General features: G+C 36.7%; 1 protein-coding gene across 2 annotated transcripts; it reads left to right on the top strand.

The window, feature by feature from the left end:
- Positions 1-2,780: 2,780 nt before the first annotated feature.
- On the top strand, positions 2,781-27,561 carry LOC134267006 (centromere protein F-like). Of its 2 annotated transcripts, XM_062749234.1 has the most exons (18): positions 2,781-2,863; positions 4,546-4,690; positions 5,168-5,380; positions 9,546-9,774; positions 9,908-10,017; positions 10,225-10,603; positions 11,142-11,287; positions 11,497-11,709; positions 11,792-11,943; positions 13,040-13,167; positions 13,953-22,147; positions 22,241-22,300; positions 22,473-22,607; positions 22,868-23,140; positions 25,043-25,156; positions 25,263-25,332; positions 26,036-26,683; positions 26,950-27,561. In XM_062749234.1, exons 2-18 carry the CDS (start codon positions 4,553-4,555, stop codon positions 27,144-27,146), a joined length of 11,400 nt encoding a protein of 3,799 aa, XP_062605218.1. In that variant the 5' UTR covers positions 2,781-2,863; positions 4,546-4,552; the 3' UTR covers positions 27,147-27,561. The 2 variants fall into 2 exon arrangements, with proteins under 2 accessions (XP_062605218.1, XP_062605219.1); XM_062749235.1 differs by lacking the exons at positions 2,781-2,863; positions 4,546-4,690; positions 5,168-5,380 and adding an exon at positions 5,805-5,823.

Genomic DNA, 27,561 nt, shown 5'->3' with positions numbered 1-27,561 from the left:
AAACAAAAATTAAACATTTGCCAGCGATTGAACAAAATGTTATTTTCAATGATTTAGGAATGACATGTAGAGAAAATGACATGTAGAGAAAAAATAAAATTATCTTCACTTTCGGCGCAGATACGTAGTTTTCAAAAGATATAATCATGACTTTGTCAGCAAAAACAACCTTTCATTACATTAGGCCCATTATATATCATTATACTATTATTATGCTGATTGGTAATTTTCAATAATAATATTTGTTAGGCCATTATTTTCTCACCGAGTTTTCTATGAATCATTCTGATTGCCCATTGAGTACAAGGATCACACAGCTGGTTTGACCGATCGACAGGGGATGATTTCTCCATCATGGTACCTGATTCCATGTCTGTTTTAAGTCTGTATTTGTACTGATTTACCGATTGGACTTTTGAACTTGATCATTATTCGTTATCTTCAAATTTTATTTTGAAGATTTCTCCTGATATCATATTTTTTTCTCAAACAAAAACAAACACATCCAATCCCCCTCCCCTCAATGAAAATAACAAAAAATCTAAATGCAATTTGCTTTCGAAAGAATCGTAATACTCTGATCATGTTGATATGGACTCACAAATAAATCAGGTGGAATGGGAAAAGAGCAGGCACCTTTTGAAACTGAAAAAGGGAGAGGGGGAGACACTAGCTCTTAACTGGGAACACATTGCTTAAGATGAAATATAAAACAAGATGTGTTTGTGAAACACTATGCGCCCGGCGGCAACAAAGTAAAAAAGCATATTTTTAGCATATAGGTCACAGTCAAGGTCACAAGGTCATTGATCTTGTCATCAGAAAGAACTTGATTAGTGAAGAATGCATATACCAAATATGAAGTCTCTATCTCTAATGGTTCAAAAGTTATGGCGAAGATTCAAAAAGCTATTTTTTAGCATATAGGACACAGTCAAGGTCACAAGATCATTGACCTTGGTGGTGATTGACCTTGGTGTCGTGTGAAAGGGCTTAATTAGTGAATTATGCAATGCCAAATATTAAGCCTATATCTTTCTTCGTTCAAAAGTTATGGCGAAGATAAAATTGAAATTAAAGCTATATTCAGCGTATAAGTCACAGTCAATGTCACAAGGTCATTGACCATGGTGTCATTAAAGGGTTTTTATCATGCATCATGATTTTTTGATATAACAAAGTTTATATGCTATTAAAACCCTCCATCAAATTTTTGTTGTTAGAAAATTAATATTTTCGGTGTTTTAGTGATTCAAAGTTTAAATTTCACAATATGCATATTTTGATCGCCGATGTTGAGCGCCATTGCTCTGACGTCATAGGTGTCAGTCCTGGTCAAGCGAAGTACTTATTGTGTTTACAAAACGTCTCAATGGCTTCCTATGTAAACCCTACTAGAAATTAAATAAATGGTAATTGGTTAATTGATAGATAATTAGATATAATTTGTGGCGCTTGGATGAAAAATCAGCACAGGAAAGGTTTTATGAAGTTTTCTTTACCTGCAAGGGACTTGGTCGGTGCGTGGATTTGTTTCCATTCAGAGCATTCGTTAATGTACGATCAAAATTTTTTCTGTATTATATAAAATATCTATTAAATGGAAATAGTATTTTTAAAAAAAAAAAATTAATTTATCAATAGGCATTTTAAAAGTCCGACACACACATCATGTACTAAGTGTTGTGAAGTTCGTAATGGCGCACGACGCCATTGGCGATCGAAGTGCCCTTTCTATCAAATGAAGTTTATTGCAGTAACAGAAAGAAGATACAAAAAATCTGTTTATGTATAATTTATTAAAATAACAAAGAAATAAAACGTATAAAGACCATCTTTATAATTATTTAAAAAGTCAAACGTTAATAATTCGATCTATTCAGTCGAAGACAGGATCCGGAGTTGTCATTAATGGTTTCGTCTTCAATGCCCTGTCCTCCTTTGACGGTATGTTTTTTGCTTATTTTTTTGTTGTAGAAGTTAATACATATAACATCCATAATACATATAGCATCCATGGCCAAAGTTTTATTTTCAATATCAAAATTTCTTCCAACCTAGTGGTGTATTTTTTTTTATTTCATGCAAGTATCTATACGGTAGATGTTTTCTTACGATACGCTTTACGAGATCTAATTGCCCATTGACACCTATGACGTTTCAGTACCACGTGACCCCTATCTAATTAGTGGAGATTTTCAATCTGAAGACCTTACATTACGGACGTATTATGGCTTAAATACGACAGTTTAAAACATTATTTTATAATTAAACGATAATTATATGTTCCAAGAATATATTAGTGTTTAATTTTAAAGAAATTTCGATGCGTGATAAAAACCCTTTAAAAAGAGCTTAATCAGTTTTGTATGCATACCAAATATGAAGTCTCTATCTTTTATGATTCAAAAGTTAGGGCGAAGGTTAAAGTTTGCAGGAAAAAAAATTATTTTTAGCATATTATAGGCACAAGGTCATTGACCTTGGTGTCATTTGAAAGAGCTGAATTAGTGGAGTATGCATACCATATATGAAGCCTATTGCTTTCATGGTTCAAAAGTTATCGCGAAGATTAACGTTTGCAGCCAAACAGACAGACAGACAGGACAAAAACAATATACGCCTCGGATCTTTCGATCCTGGCGCATAACAAATCAAGTTTCAGGTCAGTGTTACATGTTTTAAAAATTTCAAAGTCGAAATACTAGTAAATAAACTATTTAATTTCTAGAGCTGGCTTTTGTTGTTCAAATGGAAATGGACTGAAATTTCCAACGAACGAATTAACCTTGTACTGAATGTCTAATATGAGCATGCGCAGAAGCATTGTAGGATTTTTTTAAATGAAAGCCGCGGAATAAAGGTAAACAAGACAATAAGCACGTTTGGTATGATTTCAATACTTATGAATGAACTTTAATTATGTGTTGGTATTGATTTAAATGAATAGCCTAAAAAAGAAGATCGGTTAATTATTTATCCGATTTACGTACAAAGAGCCAATGCACTATACGTGCGAAATAATGTTTTGAACACCCCACCTTTTGTCATGTACAGTATGCAACTTATTTCATGCACTGAAGTTAGATATAGCTTTACTTTGACATTAAATAAGAGTATTTGATTTTTTAAAAATGTTACTCGTGCTGATAAGAATTCAAGACAAATCTCTTTGACATTGCCTGTAATTTAAATAAGAAACGTTGATCATGGTGATAATTATAAATGGATGAAACAGATCACACTCTTAAATTGTGCAATTACAGCAACAGGTGCCTTTTAATCTTAAATAAATCTTCCCACAAAATTAAGAATGTCCCAGGCTTCAGTACTGAGTAAACCCAAAGCTTTGTTCGTTAGATAAAGCTGAAATAATTGTTTTTATGAAACAATGGATGGAAGGTTTTCTTTGGTGATTAAATTTTTCATGTTTTCAAAAAAAAAGTTTTATCGGAGCATCTATTCTTTATGATTAGAATTTCATCTATAGTGCCACTGTACACTTTTTATATGATGCGACAGATACTTGGATTTCCAGTAGCAAAAAAACTTGCCATTGGGAATGATTCCTCGATGATATTTTGAAGAACTTGTGTAATTTTTCTCATCTTCAACACCTTACTCCATGAAAAAAAATTGACAAGATCTTTAATACGTAGTGCAATATTGTTAACTCTTATTTTACAATTTCCTACGGAGAGTTACAGTGCCACCCTTGGAAAAAACTGTTTATTTATTGCGCACAAAAAAGTGCGCTGTTTATCGATTTATTTCTCCATGTTTTTAAAACTATTATCTCAAAATATTACTAACCATGTATTCCTAACATAATCTTTCACTGTTTCCAAAACAAATCATATCTTATATTTGTTGTTTATAGCCCCCCTTGCCCTGAAATCGAGATCATCGAAAATTTCGTCTGTTTTTACTGCCTTTTGGTTTGTAAGATAATTCGGCCCAACGCACTTCGTGTAGAGGTCAACTACGAAAGTACTTGATAGAAAGTGTATAGAATGTTTTTGAAATCTAATTTGTTTTGCAAATGATTTAAGAATTTAGAAGAATTAATCCATACACAGTGACAAGCGCCCTTTTTGTGCACAATAAATATATAGTTTTTTTCAATGGGTGGCACTGTAACTCTCCGGTCTATCAATATATTTTTCGAAGAGATACAGTTCTGCAGATAATTAGACAGATATTTGGGGTTTCCTTTTTGCAAAATATGGACTTTGCCATGCTTTCTTAGATTGATATTAGAGATACCCATCTCTTTATATCTAAACTCTTCCTATGTCACTGAATAAGAATTAATTTAATGAGACTTTTAGAGAATCTATTTAATAGTCTCGTTGTGCACCTCCTTTAAAGTGTATGTTTTGATCAGACAGATATTTGGGGTTATACTTGGTGAAAGGGATACCCATTTTGTTTTTGACTTTTTGATAATCCTTTGGAGCAAAGGGTATCATTTTATGAGTTTAATGCCTCTATTTGAATTCATATTTTAACCTGATTTTTCCCACTGATTAAAACTGTTTTCAGCCACAAGATGAGCTGGCTAACAGATGAGTGGAAGGATGGACTTCCCTCTCGGGCGCTCCAGAAGATAGCTCAGATAGAGGCCCAGAATGAAAAAATGAAGAAGGAACGAGAACAGAAGCAATTCCAGTTTGAGAGCTTAGAACAGGTTGAAGTTGAACATTCTTCTAATGGTTTAATAAATAAAAAATAAACAGAGGTATTATTGTGTATGTGCTAATTTATTTATTTATTACTGAGACTGAACATTTTTCTTCAGACTTTGAGGTAAAAAAAACAAGGGGAATTAATTTAACAGGATGAAGTCAGGGCTTCTACTGAAGCAAAATGATTTTTGTCCATTTTTGCCACTGCATTCTTGCTTCTTATTACTTGTACACTATACAGGGAGAGTTATTTTGATTTTGTTTATATCACATCTAGAGACGTTGTTTTGAATTATTGGTTCTACTTAAAATTACAGTATAAATACTACATAATTTGATATTTTTAGATATGAAATAAAACCAGCATTTGTCAGTTGGATATCCTTTTGTTCATAACAAACATAAAGAAACTTTAAAATTGGGGGGATCCTCTGTGTCTGTGTATGTGAGTCACCACTCATGATATACTGACATTTCAGGCATTACAAGTGCAAAAGAGGAAAGTAGAAGAAGAGAAGAACAATCAGTCATCCTTAAAGAGGGAGAACCAGACATTATCCGAGTCATGTCAGGATATAGAAAACAAGAGACAGAAGCTGGCCCAGGAACTACAGTCAAAAGAGAACCAGATATCTTGTCTGGACGGCAAACTCTCACACAACAAGGCACAGCTAGACACAGAAACCGCCAAAGTAAGAACAATATAGGCTTTATAGCGCAACTAGACACAGAAACCGCTGAAGTTAAAACAATATAGCACAACTAGATACAAAAACCACCAAAGTAAGAACAATATAGCACAACTAGACACATAAACTGCCAAAGCAAGAACAATCACGCACTATAGCACAACTAGACACATAAACTGCCAAAGCAAGAACAATATACCACAACTAGACACATAAACCACCAAAGCAAGAACAATATACCACAACTAGACACATAAACCGCCAAAGCAAGAACGATATACCACAACTAGACACATAAACCGCCAAAGCAAGAACAATCACTCAATACAGCACAACTAGACACAGAAACCACCAAATTAAGAATAATCACTCACTATAGCACAACTAGACACAGAAACTGCCAAAGCAAGAACAATATACCACAACTAGACACAGAAACCGCCAAAGTAAGAACAATATAGCACAACTAGACACAGAAACCACCAAAGTAAGAACAATATACCACAACTAGACACAGAAACCACCAAAGTATGAACAAGTTTTATTTAAAATATATAGCAAAAATCTTGGAAAATCATGTCTTTCTAACAGAAATTAAGTTTAAGAAAATTTCTAGGTGTAGTGAATATTCATGTAGGTTTGTTCACATTTTACAATGATTCGCTTACTTATGACTGATTGTAGTCTCTAAGCAAAGTTGTTTAATTTTATCTCCGATCAGCCTTTAGTTTTGTCAGTCTAAAAAATCTGGTTATTTCTATACATGTAACCCATAACGGCCAGGACTTGACAACTGTTATGGATTTATACGGTAGAATCTATTCATTGGAAAAATGAGATCTGATGGTACACGTGTAGCACAGCTCTGTAGGGACGCAGATTTTTTGTGTGTGGAGCCCCCCCCCCATATATTAAAAACCTTTGCTACAAACCTCTATCAAACGGTATTTGGATTGCTGAAATATCAAATTATTTTGCGAGCCTATAGTTATGCTTAAAACTAATGCCGGTGAAAATTTGTTTTATCTTTTAAACGCTAGAACTAGTCGTTGAATGACGTTTTTTAATCAAGTTGTTAAGTTACATGCATCTAATGTATATACTGCAAAATCTTCCTACTTTTTAAAATGCTTGTGCCATAGAATCAATGTTTAGTTTGTATATAAAAGTATATTATTTGTATAAGAGAGAAATTCGGATCCGTTAATGAATATGCGGATTTAAAAGCGCGATTTTCCGATGTATGGCATATTCGAATAGAGCGATTTAGTCTATGGGCAAGTTGCCTAAGGGACGAACTCTCTAGCATTCTCGCGCATGCGTAGCCTGTCGTTTGCCCATGGCATCCGGTATAACCTCGCTTATATATTTACTGCGTGGACCTCAGGGTCCACGCAACAATATAGCACAATTAGACACAGAAACCTCCAAATTAAGAACAATATACCACAACTAGACACAGAAACCACCAAAGTATGAACAATATAGCACAATTAGACACAGAAACCTCCAAATTTAAGAACAATATAGCACAATTAGACAAAGAAACTGCCAAAGTAAGAACAATATAGCACAACTAGACCCATAAACCGCCGAATTAAGAATAATCACGCACTACAGCACAATTAGACACAGAAACCGCAAATTAAGAATAATCACGCACTACAGCACAATTAGACACAGAAACCACCAAAGTAATAACAATCACTCAGTGTTGGTTTCTAAATATACATGTAGTCCCAACCACATTTTCTAAGCATTAAGACATATTTTAAAAAATATTTGCTTGTCCTCTCCCGACCCAGGGTAAAATTATTGGGTCGTTAGGTAGGTGGGAAGATTTTTTTCCCCATAAAATTTAAACATACATATATTTGCCTATGGGATATGAGGAGAAATAAGAAAAATTTTGTGTCCTGGAATTTAAAAAAAAATCTGAATCAGGGCATTTTAAGTCAGTCAGTTGGGAGAGGGCAACCAAACAATTTTTTAAAAATGACTTAATAGTATTTAATCCTAAATGTTGAAACTGAAAGCATGTATGACCAGAGTAAGCATGTATAACCAGAGTAAAAAAGTATAGGAGCCAAATTATACAAATTAGTTGTTTCAAAAAATCAAAACCAGACTGCAGTCATTGACACAACACTACTGTAACATGCCAAGGGATGGTATGTGAAAGATTTTAATTTATCATAACTATCACAAGCATGTTATTTTTAATTGAATTCAGATTTAAATTAAGATGAAAGTTTTGAATAGGACTTCACAAAACAGAGACAACTGCTTGGGAGGGGGGGGGGGGGGTATAATTGAAAAAAAGAAAACAAATTATCCTCTATCAGATTCAAATAATTTAATTTTACTTGTAACACGTCATTTGATTGGATAAAAAGATTTTATCCATTTTATATAACATAACTTGCCTACGTCACAATGAGTTACGTCAAAAAACGTAAATACTCCGCTTGACATTACTTTCAAAATTTTAATCAATGTGACGCCTTATTCTGGGGGAAAATTGTCTCATTGTCTGCACTGAAATTAAATTATAAGGAATGAAGCTTATTTCAACTTATATTATATGATTTAAGAAATGAATGTAATATTTTTTTCTTTGATCGATGTATCAAAGAAAAAATTTGGACGGAAAACTTCATCAATGCGCGTAGCGTAATGATTTCAAATTAATAAAATGAAAGTTTCTTTCACTTTCTATTAAATTTAAGCATCTAAAACAGTGCGCACGAATACATCACCATAACGTTAACGTTGTTGAAAATTCAAAATGGCTCTAACCATGCTTACGAAAAAACGTTCTTAAATATTGTCGTGTGGTTACCAACATTCTCTTAAATAATTTACAGTTCTTTAACACAAAAACTTACCTGTTGTGTTATCCCTCTGGGTATATTTTTCCCGGTAAGTTATCTTAGTTCATAAATGTAAAGGGAAGCTACTCAAATATCCGAACAGTTCTAGGTCACAGATATTTTGGATTTCATTTGCGCATCTTTCCATCTGAATTTCAAACCGAAAATATAAATAAGTATCACAACCAGTTAATGCTGTAAAACCTGAAAGAGTCTGCTGCCGACTGTTCAAGATTAAAAGAATTCCGTCCTCATTCATGCAGTGTCGTTTTTCTCGATCATTCGTTTCCCACGATTTAACAGATTTACGGTTTTCCCCGCTTTGGTAGCATAATAAAACATTTTTTCAGAGTACCAATGTTTCATACCAGATATCTCAAAGTCAAACATTTAAGAAAAATATGCCGATTAAACGATTTCTTCCCTTCTTTCCCATATTAAACTGCATTGTCGTCATGCAGACGATTTGATTTGTTTAGCAAAGGGGGATAACTCAAAATGAAACGAAAGTAGAAAATAAGTGGAAGGTAACGGACAGGTTCCGAAATTCAGAAAAATATTTATTAAAGCAAAAGTATTTTATTTTTCCTTCAAAAAGTAATCTGGAAGCGGGAATATACATGTAAAGACTGCCAAAGTAGATCCAGCTGCTTAGTGCAAGCGAACTCTAGATTTTATTGATGCAGTTATCAAAAGAATTTTTTATCCAATCAGAATCAAGTATATTATAGAAATTAAATGATATAACAAAACTTGGGGCAGTTTACGCTTTTTTATAAACCGCTTCGCTGTTTATAAAGTGTAAACTGCCCCAAGTTATGTTATATCGTATAATATAAGTTGAAATAAGCTTCATTCCTAAAATTAAAAAATATCTCTATTAGAGAGTATGTTTGACATGTAAAAATCAGATAATTTTTTTCATCATAGACATGATCGAGGACAAAAATTATTCCCTTAGGTAGGATTACGATCCCAATCAGTCTAAAGAGTCATTAGATTACATCTGTATATCCCTGTAGCTTTATGGGTCTGGAGAATTTTTTTGGTACTTAGGGTTAATATTAATACCCTTTATCTCAATAAATACATGTATCCACATTGTTGCTATTGTCAAATTTAATGGCATTGCTAACACTTGGTAGATCCTTTCTGATTATATGTACAAAAATTGTGTTAGTTTCCAACAGGCCTAATTTCATATCTTAGTTTTCAACTTGAACAAAAGAGGATGACCCCAAAAATTCCTTTTAGTTAACTATGAGTTATGTGTACAAGTTTTGATTAATATTCAGATAAATCAGCTACAGTCTGAATTAGAGCGGCTACAGCGAGAAAACGATGAGTTAGTGAAGAAGATGGAGAAGATGACTGGAGACCACGGGAAGCTACAGGAGTACAGCAAACAGCAGAAAGGTCAGCTGGACCATCAGCAGGAGAGGATCCGGGCCCTGGAGATGGACCTCAGGAGGCTCGGGGACAGCTGTGACAAGATACCAGGCACCGGAGCCGCAACCTCAACAGGTATATTCTAACTCTACTTAAGCATGTTACTGAAGACACCTCAACAAGTGCAACCAACTCCACTTAAGTACATGGCCATTATTCATGTTACTGTAACATGTTTATGATTTATCATTTGTTTTGTGTTTTACAGCTAGTGATAACCTTCTACAGCTGGAGATAAAGAAATGGAAGGACCTCCACGAACAAGATTTGACAAAGATTGAAAACATGAAACTAGAGTATGATACAATGGCAAAACAGGTAAATCATGTCAACTTTTTCACTTCCCTGTACAGAGTATATTACTATTATAAGTCAGGTAGAGCTGCACAAGTGTTATCTGATATTGTTGTGCTTGGTAATCAGGTTTATGTCCCTTAATTACCTGAGTAGTATGTCAATAATCATAAAAAGAAAACTTTAACTTAAGTTATAGCCATGTAATGTTAGATGTTTTTCTTATATTAGGCAGAAGCACAGATAGAAAAATTAAAGGAGGAACTGAGAAAAAGCCACACACAGAATACTGAATCTCAGCTCAAACTGGACAATTTAAATCTTCACCAACAGAAGAGTCAGTCTGCAGCCCTGGGAGCCACACATAGCCAAAACTCGTACAACAAACCTCAGAACGGACACCAGAGGGATAATGATATATTCGGAACCTCTCAGAACGGACACCAGAGGGATAACGATATGTTCGGAACCTCTCAGAATGGACACCAGAGGGATAATGATATATTCGGAACCTCACAAACACAGACCAAACCTAGGATCGATCATGACATTTTTGGGACGTCACAGTCACAGAATGGAGGGCGACAACAACAAGTCTCTTGTTTACCAGGTACCAGCTGCTTTTACTTTGAAAAAAAAAAAGAACAGTTTTAACAGTAGGTTGAATTTTTGGGAATGGTTGACAATTGAAATGACCTAAATCTAAGCTTTTGATCAGAGAAAATGTGCACTGACCAAGTCCTATGAAATTTACCAGACTTTACCATGTTTACCAATGCCAATATTTTGTCCCCTATAGCAGAAATTTTCTTTTTGCCATTACATATATTCATATGGAAGTGGAGGGGTAATATGTTGTAAGCTCAGTTCTCACAGTACCTCTAGTTTTATTTTAAGGATTTCTAGGTGACTTGATTATTTTTTGTACTTTTTCAATTTATTTTCACTTTCAATTATAACGAGGAGTTAAAATAAATAAGGAAATGAATGAAACAGGTTATTATTTAACCACTCTTTTAAGGGACATTATCTATGAAATAAATTTTAATGTCAAGAACTTAAAAACTGAACATTGCTATAAAGTTTTGAAATAGCATGGCAAATTTACATGAACATTGTATATGTTTCATTTTGTACTCTTTGACTAGGTAATACCACAGGTATTTCAGACTGTGATTGGAAGACTAACCTCCCACCCCAGGGACAGAAGTTTTTACAACAGCTGGAGGGACAGGTGGAGAAACTGAAGAAAGAGAGGGACCAGAAACAGTTCCAGATAGACAGTCTGGAGCAGGTACAATCCCCGGCCACATGGAGACCTGATATAAAGACATTATCTTCTTTAAAATTCAAATTCTCAGCAAATATTCTTTAAAAAAATGATTAAAAAAAACAAACAAATGTTAATACTAAAGATGATAAAATGAAAAATTAAGATTGCTTAAGGAATCATTGAATTGTTTTAGAGATTGTAGTTTTTTAATCCTGACAAAATAATTGTAGGCATTAGAAATTCAGAAGAGGAAGGTGGAGGAGGAGAGAAATGCTGCTTCTTCACTGAAGCGAGAGATTCAGCAGCTGTCGGAGTCATGTGAGGAGCTCGAAAAAACGCGTCAGAAGATTTCACAGGAGAGTCAGACGAAAGACAACCGCATCTCGTGTCTAGACGGACAGCTGTCTCACACCAAGGCTCAGCTAGACACCCAGACTCAGAAAGTAAGAACTACAACAATGTGTTAGATTTAATGTTTAATATTTATGTATAATGCTGCTGACCTTGAGATGCTGCTCTCTGTAGGCCTCTAAGCTGGAGTTGGAGCTTGAGAAGATAAAGAACAATCAGCAGGACAGCTCCCATAAAGTGGACCAGCTCACAGCAGAGAAAGCCAGACTACAGCAGCAGGTGGACTCCATGACACAGGAGGTCCGACAAACTCAGGAAATAGTCAGGTAAAAACGAGAGGTCTGACAAACCCAGGAAATAGTCAGGTGAGACTCAGTTACACAGGAGGTCCAACAAACTCAGGAAATAGTCAGGTAAAAACAAGGTCTGACAAACCCAGGAAATAGTCAGGTAAGACTCAGTTACATAGGAGGACAGACAAACCACAGGCACTTGTTTCTGTAATAAATTTTTGACCTATAGTATAATAATAACACAAGGTATCTAACTCCAAATTACACTAAGTACCCCCCTCCCTCAGAAATGCATTCATTTGCACTTTCAGAGGAAATGCACTGTCAAACTATTTATTACCATTGTCTTCTACGATAAATTACGTCAAAACTCTGCTTGCCGAGTGGAAAAGTCGACTCAACCATGGAACGGTATGTGCTGATCCAGCATAGAGATTTTGATTGGCTAAAAATCTGTTTCTAAAATTACATCAGATAAACATTGTAATGTTTTCAGGGAAAATCAGACGTAAATAAGTTTACTTGTGCATTTCCTCTAAAAGTGTAAATGAGCGCGATTCAAAGGGAGGGGGATACTCCATGTAATTCGGAGTTAGATACCTTGTGTTATTATTATACTGTGGGTTAAAAATATACTATGGGTTAAAAATTTATTACTGAAACAAGTGCCTGTGAGACAAACCCAGGATTTGGTTGGTAAAAATCTGTCACACAGGTAGTCTAATAAACCCAGAAAATAGTCTGGTAAAACTCAGTTTTACAGAAAGTCTGACAAACCCAGAAAAAATAGTCTGATAAAAGGGAGGGGGGTTTTACCGTAATTTAGACAAACCTTGTGTTATTATATACTATGGGTTAAAAATTTATTACTGAAACAAGTGCCTGTGAGACAAACCCAGGATATAGTCAGGTAAAACTCAGTCACACAGGTAGTCTAACAAACCCAGAAAATAGTCAGGTAAAACTCAGTTTTACAGAAAGTCTGACAAACCCAGAAAATAGTCAGGTAAAGATTAAAGTAGATTTGACAAAACTGATTGTGATTTTTGAACATATTATTCTCAGAATGGAAGCAATAGAAGCATGTTCATTTAAAAATGTTAATTTTTTTTATTTACATTTTCTATAGTGCCTTAAAGAAAAAAGAAGTTAATGACCAGAAAAAACTGGAGGAGAAAGAATCTGAGTTATACAATGTAAAATCTGAGCTGAAGATCACCAAAGACAGCCTAGCAGAGAAAAACAAACAAATGACTGGTAAGTTGTTATTAAATACATGTACATGTACAAAGGCAAACCTGTAACAAAGGTCAAGGAAGCTTAATGAAAACAGAGTATAATCACAAGCTGTTGATAGTAACTGAAAGGTTAGTATTCAAATGACAATGTGTGCAAACAGGATGTATTATAAGTATACTGATTAGAGAATGTTCTGTTGAATATTTCTCTTGCTGGTCATTTGACAAAGCTGTAATTTTATACTGGGGGTATAATCGTTTCCCCTGAGTCAATCAGATGTCTTACTGCTATCCCTTTACCCTATACGGTCAGTAAACGACACATTTTGACATCTTCTGCAGAACTGTAATGCAATTCCTTGGGTGATAAGAATTCAGGTTCAAATAGGAGGCCAAACACCTTATTATTGATTGAAAAATTAGAAATTGTGAAATTATTGTTGGGTTTTCAAAAGATTTTCTATAAAGTAGCATCCAAAAAGAAATAACTTAACATATCAAGACTTTCTCATAAAAGGAAAATTCTAGTTTGCTCAGATTCTTGTTCCTTCAGGTGTCAAATCGACTTGTCCTTCAGGCCAGAAAATTTGAATGTTTACTTGTCCAGATATAAAACCTGATTGCTCAAAATTTAGAAAAAAATTTAAAATTATGTAAAATTTAGATATACTTGGTAGTACATAGAAAGTTCACTTTCCAAAGCCTTGACAATCGGACATCTGTTGATATCAATCCCTGGCACAAGCATTTGTGAATTGTAGTATTATTTTATAAGGAATAAAAAGGATTTGATTTCTTTTACAGATGCACAGAGAAGCTGGAGTGCTACTGAGGAGAAACTGAGAGCTTCTCTGAATGAACATGAAATTGAGGCTAAAAAATACAATGATAATCTCTTCAACAAAGACAAAGAAGTCAAGGACCAACAGAATGAACTCCGAGGTTTACAGAAACAGATATCAGACAGCAAGGCTATTCTGGAAAGAAAGGAGAAGGAAATCAGCCAACTTAACTTTGTCCGGGAGTGGCAGCAGGGAGAGCTAGACGAGTTACAGTCAAAGCTCAAGAAACACCAGGAGGATTACCACTGTCTACAGACCAAACACGACCAGCTACACTCCAGTCACCTCTGTACCCTCAACCAGCTGCAAGAGATGAAGAAAGAGACGGAAGCCAAGGACAAAGCCATGTCAGAACAGCAGGCTAACTTTGATACACTGCAGACTCAGATGTCTGAGAAAGAGTCCAGCCTACAGAGCGAGATCAGTGAGCTTCACACACAGTTAGCTCAGGCTCACTATGCCACCGAGACAAAGAACAAGGAAATCACAGCCTTGGAGATGCAGGTGCTCTCCGTTCAGATGCAGTGTGACTCCGCTACCCAGGATTCCCAAAAAAGATTAGAGGAGGCGGAGGGTAAAGTGGCGGAATTAACAGAAGTCAAAGAAAAGCTGATTGACATAGAGAATTCTAAGAATGAAGAGTTGAGAAATTTGAGGTTGAGGTTTGAAGAGGCAGAGCAGAATGTCCAGAAAGCATATGCCGATCTGGAGACTTTACAGTCAGAGAAAAAAGAAAGGGATTCAGAATGTGTGGATTTACAATCCAAATTACAGCAAGTGTCTGATGCTCTCCATGATAAGGAAAAGGAACTGAATAAAGTCTCAAAAGATTTGTCTGAACTGCAGGAAAACTCAGGCAGAGAGCATGATAAATTGACAACAGACCTGGAGAATCTGAAGCTACAGTTCGGAGATTTATCTGAGGAGAGAGACAAACTGAAGGAGGCTATTAACAAGAAGAATGCAGACATCACAGAGTTAGAAAATGAATTGAAAGAGAAGAGTAATGAAATAAAGAATTTGAGCTTACAATGTGATGAGTTGAGAAAGGAAAACGAGGATTTGGCAGCAGAGAGCTCCACCATACAAAGCCAGCTGAGCCAGGCCAATGATGCCCTGACAAGTAAGTCAGCGGAGCTGGAGGAAGTCCGTACCAGACTGGAGACAGAGAACCGCAAACTCATATCAGACCTCACAAACAAACAGACTCAAGTGTCGTACATGAACGAACAAATTAAGAAGATGAAAGAAGACAAGGAGAAACATTTACAAGCATTGCAGGTCAAATCACAGGAAATCAGTAAATTAGAGAATGAAATTGAAACCCTGGTAGCTGAGAAAGAAAGTATTGGAAAATTATCTGAGGGATTCAAGGATGTAGAGAGGGTCAAGAATGAAGAAATACAGAAACAAGAGAAACAAATTCAGCAATTAGAGTCTATTGTTGAAAACAGGAAAAGTGAAATACAGACCTTGCAATCTGAACTTGATACAGTGAAAAAAAACCTGTCTAAAGAACTTCAGAAACTCTCTGATGAAAATGAAACTCTGTCTGTGAAACAGTCATCCCTGATTGAAAACCATGACAAATTAGAACAAGTCCTGAAAGAGAAAAATATAGAATTGGAAAATGTGAGGAAAGATCTTGCTGACAAGCAGACAGAAATTCAGACTCTTCAAAACGCAAATGAAACTTTGAGTGAGAGTCTAGCTCAGAGTGAAGCACTTTTGAAAGATCTTCAATGTAAACTTGAACAAGAAGATGAAGTTGTTAATTCAAAATCTCTTGAACTCTCATCAGCCTTGAAAGAATTAGAACAAATAAAGCAGACTGCTGCTAATGAACAGCAAAATCTGGCCACTCAAGTAGAGGAACTGGAGAAAACTAACAAAGATTTGATGGAAAACAAAGAACATTTAAAGGAATCTGTGGAGTCTCTAGAAAAAGAGAAGGAGAAACTGCAAACTTCTATCAAAGCTCTCCAAGACGAGCAGACAACATTGTGTTCACAACTGGAGAAGAGTTTACAGGAATCAACAGAACAAGCCACGAGGTTAGAGGAAATGTCCAGAAGTCTTCAACAAGCCAATGAGGCTGTGTCAATGAAAGATAGTGAGGTGGGAAAGCTGAGGGAAGAGTTAAGATCTCTGAAGGAGGAGACTTGTCTAGAAATGGAGAAAAGAGCACAATCTTTACTACAGCAAGAAAGTGAAATAAAGGCTCTGAAGGAACAGTGCCTCAATTTAGAGCAGGCATGTGGGGTCAAGGACAGTCAAATATCATCCTTACAAACAAAGCTAAGTGAGCACCAACAAACACTGAATGAATTACACAGCAGTTTGGATAAAGAAACAGAGAAGGTTAATGATGTGGAAGCTGAATTAAAGGATTTAAGAACAAGGAGCAGCCAGGCAGAGGAACTGATGAAAGAAAAGGAAACAATTATAGATTGTCTGCAAAAAGAAATAAAGGAATCAGAAAATAAATTCTCATGTGACATGGCAAAACTCACAGATAAAAATTCAGAACTCAAAGTTAAGTTAGACGAGTTAAGTTCAGAAAAAGCAAAAGGACAGGAACTAATCGAGAGCACTTCATCTCAGAAGGAGGCTCTAGCTGTGGAATTAAAGCAAATGAAGGAAGACCTGCAGAAAATGGAGGCCAAGCACGAAATGTTGCAGATGGATATGGAGGACAAAGATGAGTGTATAGAGGCACTAGAACAGAAAGTGTCCATGATGGAAGAATCTGTGGAAAGCTTAAAGTCACAGGCTGAGGAAAAAGACTGGGATATAACCTCACTGAAATCTGAAGTAGAGGAGGTCAGTGGAAAATTGGATTCACAAATGAATATGAATGAGGCTTTGGAAAAACAACTGAATGAGAGCAAACTTCACTGTGAGCAGCAGACGTCAGTGCTAGAAATGGAGCGGTTGTCCCTGGGGAAGAAATCAGAGAGCATTGAACAGCTACAGCAGGAGTGTGAGGAGTTGAAGCTAAAACTGAAGTCTGCTCAAGACAGTGAGTGTGAGAAAGCCACTCTACTGAAGAAGGTTCAGCTTAATGCTGATGACCTTGGGAAATCTCTTGAAAAGTACCAGGTGGAATTAAAAGAAAGTAAAGAAAATATAAAAACATTGGAATCAAAATGTGGCATGCTTCAAGATCAGTGTACAGACAAAGATCAGAGTCTGGCAGAAAAACAAGAAGAAATGAACATCCAGATAGCTCATATTAGTACACTGGAGGAGACTGTAGCTAAGTTACAAGAAAGGTTGAACAGTGTGGATGAACTGAACATCAGCAAGGATAATAAATGTGCTCAGTTGGCTGAAGAGTTAACTGATTTACAGCGAGAGTTTCAAATAAAGATGGAACTATTGGAGCAGCAGAATCTGTCCCTGGAGACGTACACAGAGAAATTTCAACAGCTAACACAGGAGTCAGAGGCACTGGACAGACAGAGAAGTAAAGAAACCCAGGACCTGCACGTGAAGTTACAGTATAAACAGGATATACTGGACCGAAAGGTAGCCGAACTACAGAAACTGAAAACCTCGCTTGGGGATATGGAACACCTGATAAAATCAACACACAGTAGCCTGGAGAAGAAAACTAGTGAAAATCAGACACTGCTCATTCAGATAGAGGAACTGGAAGGAGAGATGTTCAAGTTGAAAGAATCTCAGCAGGAGAAAGAGGCATTACTTAAATCTCAGAAAGATGCAAACGAGTTCATGGAAATAAAATTAAAGGAAACCATTCAGTCAAAGACTCAGGCTGAGGAAAGTTTAGATAAGGAATCCTCAGAACTAAGATGCAAAATTGAAACCATGGCAGCTGAAATTGAGGAAAAGAATGTAAAGATAGAGCATTTTCATGGAGACATGGAAGCCAACCAACTTCAGATCCAGTCACTCCAAGCTCAAATAGAGGAGAAGAGGAACCTGATTTCAGAACTAACTGTTGTTATTGAAACCAAGGAGACTTCAGTCACTGAACTAAAAGAACAGGTTAAAGAACTTGAAGAGGTTAAATCATCTCAGAACAGAGCACAATTAGATCAAATTTTTGAAAAAGATAAAGTTATTGAATCATTAGAAGCCAGGATTCTGGAACTTCAGGGTCACGTTGAAGAAAAACGTGAGCAACTGAGGAGAGCGGAGTCTGATTTAGAGGTTCAGGTGGCTGAATTAAATAAAAGACTTGAACGTAGCCACCAGCAACTCCAGTCCTCAGAAGAGGAGGTCTGTCGTCTAAAGGAAGAACTCAAAGAAGCTTCCTCCAGAGAGCTGGAGATTCTACAGAGACATTCAGAGGCAGAGGGGGAGGCATCACTGTTATCCGCAAAGGTGGAGGAAATCACCAAGCAGAGTGAATCTCACGTGCAAAGTCTCCAAGAAAAGATCTCATTCCTAGAAAAAGAACTATCCGAACTGACCACCAGCAGTGCTGGGTTGAAGAGAAATGTTGAGGAACTGGAATTCCAGATGTGTTCAAAAGAGGAGCAGAACAGAGAACTTGAGGAGCTGAAATCCAGGCTGGAGAGCGACCTGTCCGAAAAAGTGAAGAAAATTGAAAATTTAGAAGACCAGGTACAGGGACAAATATTACAGACACAGTCAGTCTCAGTGGAAAAAGAGCAACTTCAAAATGAAATGGAATTATCCAAAAAAGAGGGCGGTGATCAAATTCAATCATTAACAGAGAAGTTAGAAAAACTGGAGGGAGTATTATCTGAAAAGGAGTCGGTTGTATCAGACTTGAGGGACAAGATTTTAAAGTTACAAGAAGATTACGAGGAAGGAGAGAATGTGAAATCTCTGCTGAGTGAAGAGAAGGAGGAGCTACAACAGAAATTACTTCAGGTGGAGGAAAGACTGTCTGAGGTGGAAATGCAGAGCATTAGGACTGAAGACAGAATGAAGGATCTGACGTCTCAGGACACGAACAACAGGGAGCAGATCAGTCAGCTGGAGGAGGAAAACAGAGCTTTACAGAACTCTGTGGAGGACCTAGATGTGATGAAAATAGAACTGGCCGAAAAACTGGCTGATACCGATAGTAAGCTTCGTCAGAAAACATCCGAGTGTGTAGAGTTAGAAAACAGCCTCCAGAGAGCCAGGGATCAGATAGAGACTTTAAACAGTGAGAACAAGAAACTTCTGGAGACCAGCGAAGAAAATCTACTGAAGATCCAAGAAGCTGAAATCCACATTAAAGCCAAAAATTCTGATGTTGCAGATAAGGATACCATTTTAGCTGAACTGGAAAATAAAATAGAGGATATCATGAAAGAAAAGGAAAACATTTCCTTGCAAATGCAGGGGGATATTGATCAACTTTCTGCTGATTTAGACTCACTGAAAGAGAAACTCTCTGAAGAAAAAGCCTGTAAAGAAGAGCTGCAAGCAAAGGTTATCACTGTAACCGCCTCTTATGAAGAAGCTTGTAAGAGGATTGAAGAATTACAGTCTGAAATCCTGCAATCAAAAGAATCAGAGGAAAAATTGAACAATGTCCTGTCTGAAAATATCACACAGATTACTGCACTTCAAGACCAAATTCACGGTCTTCAGCAAAACATTGACATGCTAACAAATGAAAAGACTAATTTACAAAATAGACTTCAAGAATCTGAATTAGTCATCGAGTCAAGCCAGTGTTCTTCTGAGAGTGTGCAACAACAGTTAGAGGAATTACAGAAAGAGAGGATAGTGTTACAAGACTCTGTAGAAGCTCTTCAGAAACAGAACAGGGGCCTGGAAGGAAGGCAGCATCAGTTAACAGAGGAAGCTGAAGCTGCAAGGAGAGAAATGGAACAGATGAACATTACTCACAATAACGAGATGGAGAACAAACAGATGATCATCAGAGATCTAGAGGAGAAAATGGAAGTAGTTAAAAGTCAGCTAGCTGACACTGAAGAGACGGAGAAAAGAAAGGCAGAAGATTTTGAAACTGTGAAGCAAGAATTGGAAGAAATGAATGAAAGACTGTGTACGAAAGATAAGCATATAGAAGATATTGAGGAGGCTAGAAACCAAGAAAAAGAGAAATCCACAGCATTAGAATCACAGGTCAGTGACCTTCACATGCAACTTAATACTGCCAAAGGCGAGAATGAGCAACTGAGCTGTGAGTTACAGAAAGTGAAAGAAGAGTTCACCAAGAAGATTGAAATGAATGAAGAACAACTTTTGTCAGCGAAAGAGAAAGATCAAGATATTGCAATGATTAACAAATGTCATGAAGCAGAAATGAACTCCAAAATAAAAGAAATAGAGGAGTTAGCATCTCAATTAGAAAGTTTGACAAAAGAAGTAGCTGAGAAGGAAAGTAAGATTTCTGAGCTGAACTCGGAGAAGGTTTCTCTAGAGGATGAATTGCACAACATGAGGAGTTACGTCAGTGGTTTGGAGAAGGAGAGAAGTTCCCTGGAGTCACAGATCAGCGCTTCACAATCAGAACTGCAGTGTACCCAGACTTTTACCCAGAATGCTCAGCAGGAGATAGACGATGCCAATGAACAGTCAAGATGTCTGCATGAAACTGTACAGAGGTTAGAGACAGAGAACCAGGAAAGTGTCGGTAAGATACAACAGTTACAGATAGAGAACCAGAGACTGCAGATAGAGGCAGAGGAGAAGGAGGCAAGGCTGAAGAGTGACCTGGAGGAACTGCAAGAAAATTGTCTTCAGCAGCAGACGGAATTAGAATTCAATAAACAGAGCCAGGAGGAGCTGAGAGGTAAGGCTGAGGCGATGGAGAGCAGGGTCGCTGAGGTGGAAGAAGAGCTGTCCAGATCCAGAGAACTTCTGTCACAGCTTCAGGAGAAGTTAGATCTGAAGACAGCTGAACTGACAGACACCAAAGAAAAAATGGTGGACTGTAAGGAAGTACAAAAAATTGAAAACGAAAACAAGGAATTGAAAGAAAAGATTGATTCTTTGTCAAAAGAACTGGAACAAACCTACTCAGAGTTAGAGTTGATGATTGTGGAGAAAGGGGAAGCTCTGCAAGATCTTGATATGGTTAGACAGGAGAAAGAACAGCTTAGCAAAGAAATGATCGAACTGAACGAAAGAATCAACAAGTTACAGATGGAAGTGGAAGAGAAGGAGGTCACTGTACAGGAACAGAAAGAGAGGCTGGTGTCGGTGACGGAGGAGTGTGGAGGAGAGGTGATGGAGATCAAACAGGTCATCAGCTCCTCACTGGAACCCACCATCGTGGAGTACCAGTCCATCGTCAAGGAGAAGAAGAGGCAGATCGTGGAGAAGGAAAACGATTTGCTGAATCTCCGAGGCAAGGTGACGGAAATCAGCAATAAGCTCAGCGAGAAAGAGGCCGAGATTGCTGAATTATCAGAGACTTGTGAAAAATTAACCAAAGAGAAGGAAGAATTACAGTCAGACATGGGAACTTATCAAGATGCCATGGAAAGTTTGGAAAAGGAAAATGAGGCATTTTTAGCAGAGAAGAGTTTATTAGAGTCTGAGTTAAAAGAAATATCAGCTGAAAGGGATGAGTCTCTTCAATTAGTGAAAGAAATGAAAAACACTATACAGGAGATGGAAGTTAATGAAAGGAAGAAATCTGAGGAAGTAGAACAGCAGTGGAAAGAAGAGAAGGAGAATCTGAACAATAAGATACTGTCCATGGATGCTGAGATCATGGAATTAACAGATAAACTGTACAGCCAGTCTCAGAAGGATACAGCAGCCAAGGAGGACGTGGACAGGTTAGAACAGAAGATTAAGGAGTACGAGGAGGAGCATTGTAGATACGAGAAGGACATCCAGAAACAGAGGAACAAGGTGGAGGAACTGTCTACAGAGTTAAACCAGAAAAAGGAACAGCTAGCTTCCTCAGAGATCAGAAACCAGAGTTACAAGGAGGAGATGGACAAATTAGAGAGGCTACTGAGGGAGAACACAGAGAAACTGGAGGATGTGCAGGCTTGTCTAGGAATCAAGGATACAGAGACCAAGGACATGGAGAGGCAGCTGACTGATAAAGAGAAGACAATCCAGGACCTCCAGCAGCAGAACTCCAACAAAGAGAAGGAGAAAGGGGAACTGCTGTCGGAGTTCCTGATTCTGGAGGACCAAAAGGCAGAACTGGAAAAGAGGATAGCCACCATGGAATTAGAGGTAAAGATAAACAGTGAATCTGTATTCAAGTAAATGGGGTTTTTGTTTTACATGTGTAGCTGCTAAAATCTGTATCATTTGGTTTTTTGCTAGCTTGCTGATGCAAAGAAGGAAAAAATCAGAAAGGCAGGAGAGGAGATTGAAAAGCTAAGGGTATGTATCTGACTAAATGTTCATTAAAAGTAAAAGAAGTCATTACAATCAGAAACATGGAATACTGTATTAAAAGTCAAAAATATTTTCCCCTTAAATTGCAATGTTTAATGGTTAGCATTCTTTCTTTCTGTAAATTTAAAAAATCTTATTTATGGGGAACTACATTTAGATTGAGCACCAAGAAGAAGTAGCGAAACTTAAAGGACAAATACAAACAGAATGTAGCAAACAAATGGAGATGGAAGAACAACATTCTAAGAATCTGCTGGAATTAAAAGAAAGCCATCACAGCAAGCTACAAGAGGTCAGATATTTATATGATAAAAGTCTGAGAGCAGACACTCAGATATCTATAAAGTCTCCTTAAGCAAGAGGGTAGATATTCATATTGTAAAAGACTTAAAGTTAAAAAGGTAAGGTATTCTTATAGAAAAAAACTAAAAGCTGTTATCTTCATTTTGTTGATTCAGGAGTGTTGATATTAAGATGTATATAGTTAACTTCAAACATCTTTATGATATGAAATCCATTGTTTTGTTTGACACATGAGTTCTATCTCTATAGCTACAAAACAAACACAGAGAAGACAGCAAAAAACTTCAAGAACAGTACGAGGCTGAGCTGAGTTTACTCAGGGACTCACTATCCCAGAATTCAACAGCTGAAGAGGAAGGAACTAGACTCAAAACCGAAAAGGAGAAGCTGGAAAAACAGGTAGAAAAGTATAGAAAGAAGATGGAAGCCAGCGAGAAGAAAGAGACTCAGCTCACAGAGAGAATTGTGGAATTAGAGTCAGAGATTAGAAAATCAAAGGAGCAGAGCAACAAGTATGATGAGGTATGTCTCAAGCAATGGCGCAGTAAATGATTCAGTGTTTTTGTCGAATTATAGAAATTTTCAAAATCATAAACATATCCATATTTTCTTTCAATGATAATATGCAAGTATCCTTATTTGGAACTGAATGAAAGTAATGTGTTTGTTTAGCATTGAGGCACTTTACCTTAAGCTATTATATGAATTAATAATTTTCTGCTTTTATTAGGTCACCTGAGTAAACTCAGGTGACCTATTGCTATCACTTCGTCTGTCGTGCGTTAACATTTGAACATTTTCAGCTTCTTCTCTGAAACCACTGAACCAATTTCAACCAAATTTGGCATATAGCATCTATGGGTGAAGGGGAACAAAAATTGTGAATTTCATGGTCCCCGCCCCCCTGGGGCCTGGGGCAAAAACCACTAAAATTAGTGCAATCTTTAAAAATCTTCTTCTTTACTCCTGGACATCAAGCAGTCAAACTGTTGGTATGATTGTAATCAGCATTGAGTCATCTGCCAAAATTTGAAATTCATGGCCCCAGGGTCGGGGTTCTGGTGTAAGGGCGGGGCTTTATTGATTATATAGTGAAAATGCATAGATTCTCTGAAAATCTTCTTCTCTGCTACTGGGTATTAAATAAACTATTTAAGTACAAAGTTATAAAGGAAAAGAGTGTCTCTACCAAAATTTTGAATTTTATGGCCCCAGGGTCAGGGATTATGGTGCTAGGGCGGGGCTGTATTGATTATACATGTATAGTGAAAATGCATTATTTCTTTGAAAATCTTCTTCTCTGTTCCTGAGTATAAAACAAACTAATTAAGTACATAGTTATGATGAGCAAGAGTGTCTCTACAAAAATTGTGAATTTTATGGCCCCTGGGTCATGGATTCTAGTGTTAGGGTGGGGCTCTATTGACTATATAGTGAAAATGCATTAAATCTTTGAAAATCTTCTTCTCTTATCCTAGGTATTAAGTAAACTAAATAAGTACATAGTTCTGATGAGCAAGAGTGCCTCTACCAAAATTGTGAATTTTTTATGGCCCCAGGGTCAGGGGTTCTGGTGTTAAGGCGGGGCTCTATTGAATATTGATTTTATAGTAAAAAGGCATTTATTCTTTGAAAAGCTTCTTCTTCACTTCTAGGTACACTGTATTAAATAAACTAATTGAGGACATAGTTATGATGAACAAGAATGCTTCTACCAAAATTGTGAATTTTATGATCCTATGGTTAGGGGTTATGGTGTTAGGGCGTGGCTCTATAATGATTATATTGTGATAATACATTACATCTATGAAAATCTTTTTCTCTACTCCTGGGTAATAAGCAGATGAACTATTTATATACTGGTAGTTATGATGTGCAAGGGCTCTTCTTCCAGAATTGTGAATTTCAAGGCCCCTGGGTCAGGGATACCAAAGGGGGGGGGAGCTCTACTTATATACTGAAAATGAATTGTTTGAAATCTGTTCCTTGTTATTAATCAAACATTTTTGATAAGCAAGTGTGCCTTTTCAAAAATTATGCAATGTGTAGACCTAGGGTCAGGGGTTCATGTGTGATAGGGGCACTCCTGATTATTGCTGAATATTACTGATTAGTTGACATGCATTTGTGTTCCCCTAGTGGCCTACCCTGATTATGGGAATTAAGTAAACAAACTAAACAATTGCTAAATGTATATTTATGATTAGCAATGGTGCCTCTTTCAAAATTGTGAATGCCATAGCTTAAAACATGAACCAAAGTCAATCATTTGAAAGTTGTTGCATGATGCTCAGGTGACCTATAAGACCCATGGGCCTCTTGTTTCAGTAAATAAGAATATATGAACATAATCAGAGAAGTGCTTTCTACACTTTTGTGTTGACAAAAACAGCATTATTATAAAGACATCTCTGTATTTTGTAGTTCTTATCTAAGTGGGAGAATAAGTGTACTCGGCTTTCTACAGAATTGACAGCAGAAAGGAATAAGAATCACAAACTAAAGGAGACTCTGGACAGCAAGAAAGTTGAACAAGAGGTAAACCAGCCACACTTTATAACAAGGATTCTTTTGTGCTAAACATTGTAATGTGAACCTGTGGTAAATATTCCCACATCTATATGTTATTATTTTTTGCATTTAGGAGGAAGTCTCAACATTAAAGACAGAAATCACACAGCTACAACACAAGGTGGAAAATCTGCAAAAGTCAAGTAAGTCAAAATCACAACCGAAGACAAGGGGGGGGGGGGGGGCTTCAATATCAAGTGAAAGTGGACAAGCTATAAAAGAATTCAAGTAAAAATTTTTAAAGTCTAATACTTTTGAATCATTTTAATTTTGGGGGGTCAATGTTCATGGATAAGCAAAATTTTGTTGGTTTGTGGGGATGTACTTTTGTGGATAAATTGTGATAGTATACTCAGAAGATTCAAAGAATAACTATTGACAAAAAAAATGATTGTTTTTGGTGAAGTAAATTCATGGATAAAGGTAAGCAAGGAAATCCACAACCATCGGTCCCCCACGAATAATAATGATTCCACAGTAAGTCTAAAATCATGCAGATAAACACAAGCTGATAAAAAGCAAGATAGAAAATACTTAGATGGTAGGTAAGTAATAGTAAAAAGTAATATGAGATTAAAACAAATGTAACATGATAGGTAGGTTAAAAAAATACAACTTCAGCTGTTAAGTATCTGTATTATTAATATTAAGCTGCTTCTCATCAAAAGCAGTAACAACAAAATATACATGTAAATCTAAATAAAATAATTTAAAAAATGCTGGGAACACTATGAAAAAACATCTACTGAGTGTAAAGTCTAGAAAAAGATAAAGATTAACTTTAATGTCTGTTTATTAATTAAGGATGACTATGAATTTGTTGATAAGAGTTACTTTTATTTGCAGTTAAGACAGAATCTTCACAGAAGCCTTCAGCTGCTAGGAAAGGAATATCATTGTCCAGATCACCAAGGTCAGCTGGTCAATCTAAAGTGGACTCTGCTGGGGGCAGTAGTGGTCAGATAAACTCTGTGGGAGGGGTCTCTATTGTTAAGCCAGAGGCCAGGTTCCTACAGGTCCCAGGTAGGGGAGGTACACAGAAATCTCCCAACAAAGGGAGGTCACCCCAAAACTCACAAACTTCTAAGTCTCTCTTCTCCAAAGATAAGATTCAGAGGATTGGAGAGAAGAGTGCTTTTGTCGGCAGAAGTAAGTTTGAGCCAGTGACTAAGCCCATAGGGACAAGTTCTAGTTCATTTCAGCCAGTGACTTCAAAGACTGTAAGTAGTGCTATAAATACCGAGAGCAATAAAACTTCAGTGACGAGTGTAAGACCTGTGAACTCTGTTAGTGCTACGTCAGACTCAGTGAGGACTAAGGGGCTCTGGAGTGTCCCCCAGTCACAGGGAGGGTCAGGTGTCTCCTCCAATAAGGAAGGATTAAATGTTCCGGGAAATACAGTACCGGATTCAGACAGACCACGTCCTGGAGAGAAACGGTTGTCCTCAGAAACCCAGGATGATATCGCACCAAAGAAAAGGAAGAGTTTGAATGGTAGGTACATTGAATTCTTATTTTTGGATGTTGTCTGTTCTATAACAGCACCAGGCTTAGCTAACAAATTTAATATTGCATCGATCATATCACCAATCTAGTACTATCTCAATGAAAGACCTGTTGAATCATTATTAGCCCCAGTGGTTAATAATAAAAAAAACCCACAGTTCTGTTGCTTCAATTGGTATATATATTATCAGCATTAATTTGAAAAAGTTTCAACAGTATAATTAAAATTAACAAAAATATTTTGCATCCCACAGGTGTTGAAAAGCGCCCTCTGCAGACCATCACAAACAGTCCAGTGAAGAAGAAAATGGAGGATGCTGAGGACATAAGTTTGGGGCCCGCCAAGAGGGCACTTAGTCTGAAAAAGTCCCCCGCCCGGCCTCTCAAACCTCAGAATGAAGTCACGTCATCAGAGGAACCAAAAGAAGATGAGGATTGTGTTATTCAGTGATGGATGTAGTACCAGTCACAGAAGGGATGGGAGATAGTGACGTCTGACTGCTCTCTTTGTAAACTGTGTAAAAGGCTTGGTGTGTACTGAATGACTGTGTTTTATTAACCAGTGCTGTTTGTGAGATGTTGAGTGATATGAATGGACTGGAATCATAATACATGTACAATGTAGGTCATTTGTTTTGTCTATTTCCTGACATTATTGTTTTGTAATCTACCATGTTTATATGGATATCATGAAGTATTAATTTACAGCATCCGTTTTATCACTTACGCTATTTCCAGTTTAAAAAGAGGTTTGGAAATATGTGCATTTTCATTATAAGATTTTGCCAATAGATTTTATCTGTAGAAATTTTGAAATTATATGAATTTTATTTATTTTGTAATGTTTAAGAATTTTATGTATTACA

Source organism: Saccostrea cucullata, unplaced genomic scaffold (genome assembly GCF_032062105.1).
Source record: "Saccostrea cucullata isolate Sc308-1 unplaced genomic scaffold, CSIRO_AGI_Scuc_v1 ctg306, whole genome shotgun sequence".
Lineage (NCBI taxonomy): Eukaryota > Metazoa > Mollusca > Bivalvia > Ostreida > Ostreidae > Saccostrea > Saccostrea cuccullata.
The sequence above is the reverse complement of the archived record's forward strand: the minus strand, read 5'-3'. Positions and strand labels throughout refer to the sequence as shown.

Excerpts from the sequence above, each read along its gene's own strand:
- LOC134267006 (XM_062749234.1), top strand. The coding sequence starts at position 4,553 with ATGAGCTGGCTAACAGATGAGTGGAAGGATGGACTTCCCTCTCGGGCG. Across the intron at positions 5,381-9,545 it reads TAGACACAGAAACCGCCAAA|ATAAATCAGCTACAGTCTGA; the intron begins GTAAGAACAATA and ends ATTAATATTCAG. Across the intron at positions 11,288-11,496 it reads AGATAGACAGTCTGGAGCAG|GCATTAGAAATTCAGAAGAG; the intron begins GTACAATCCCCG and ends AAATAATTGTAG.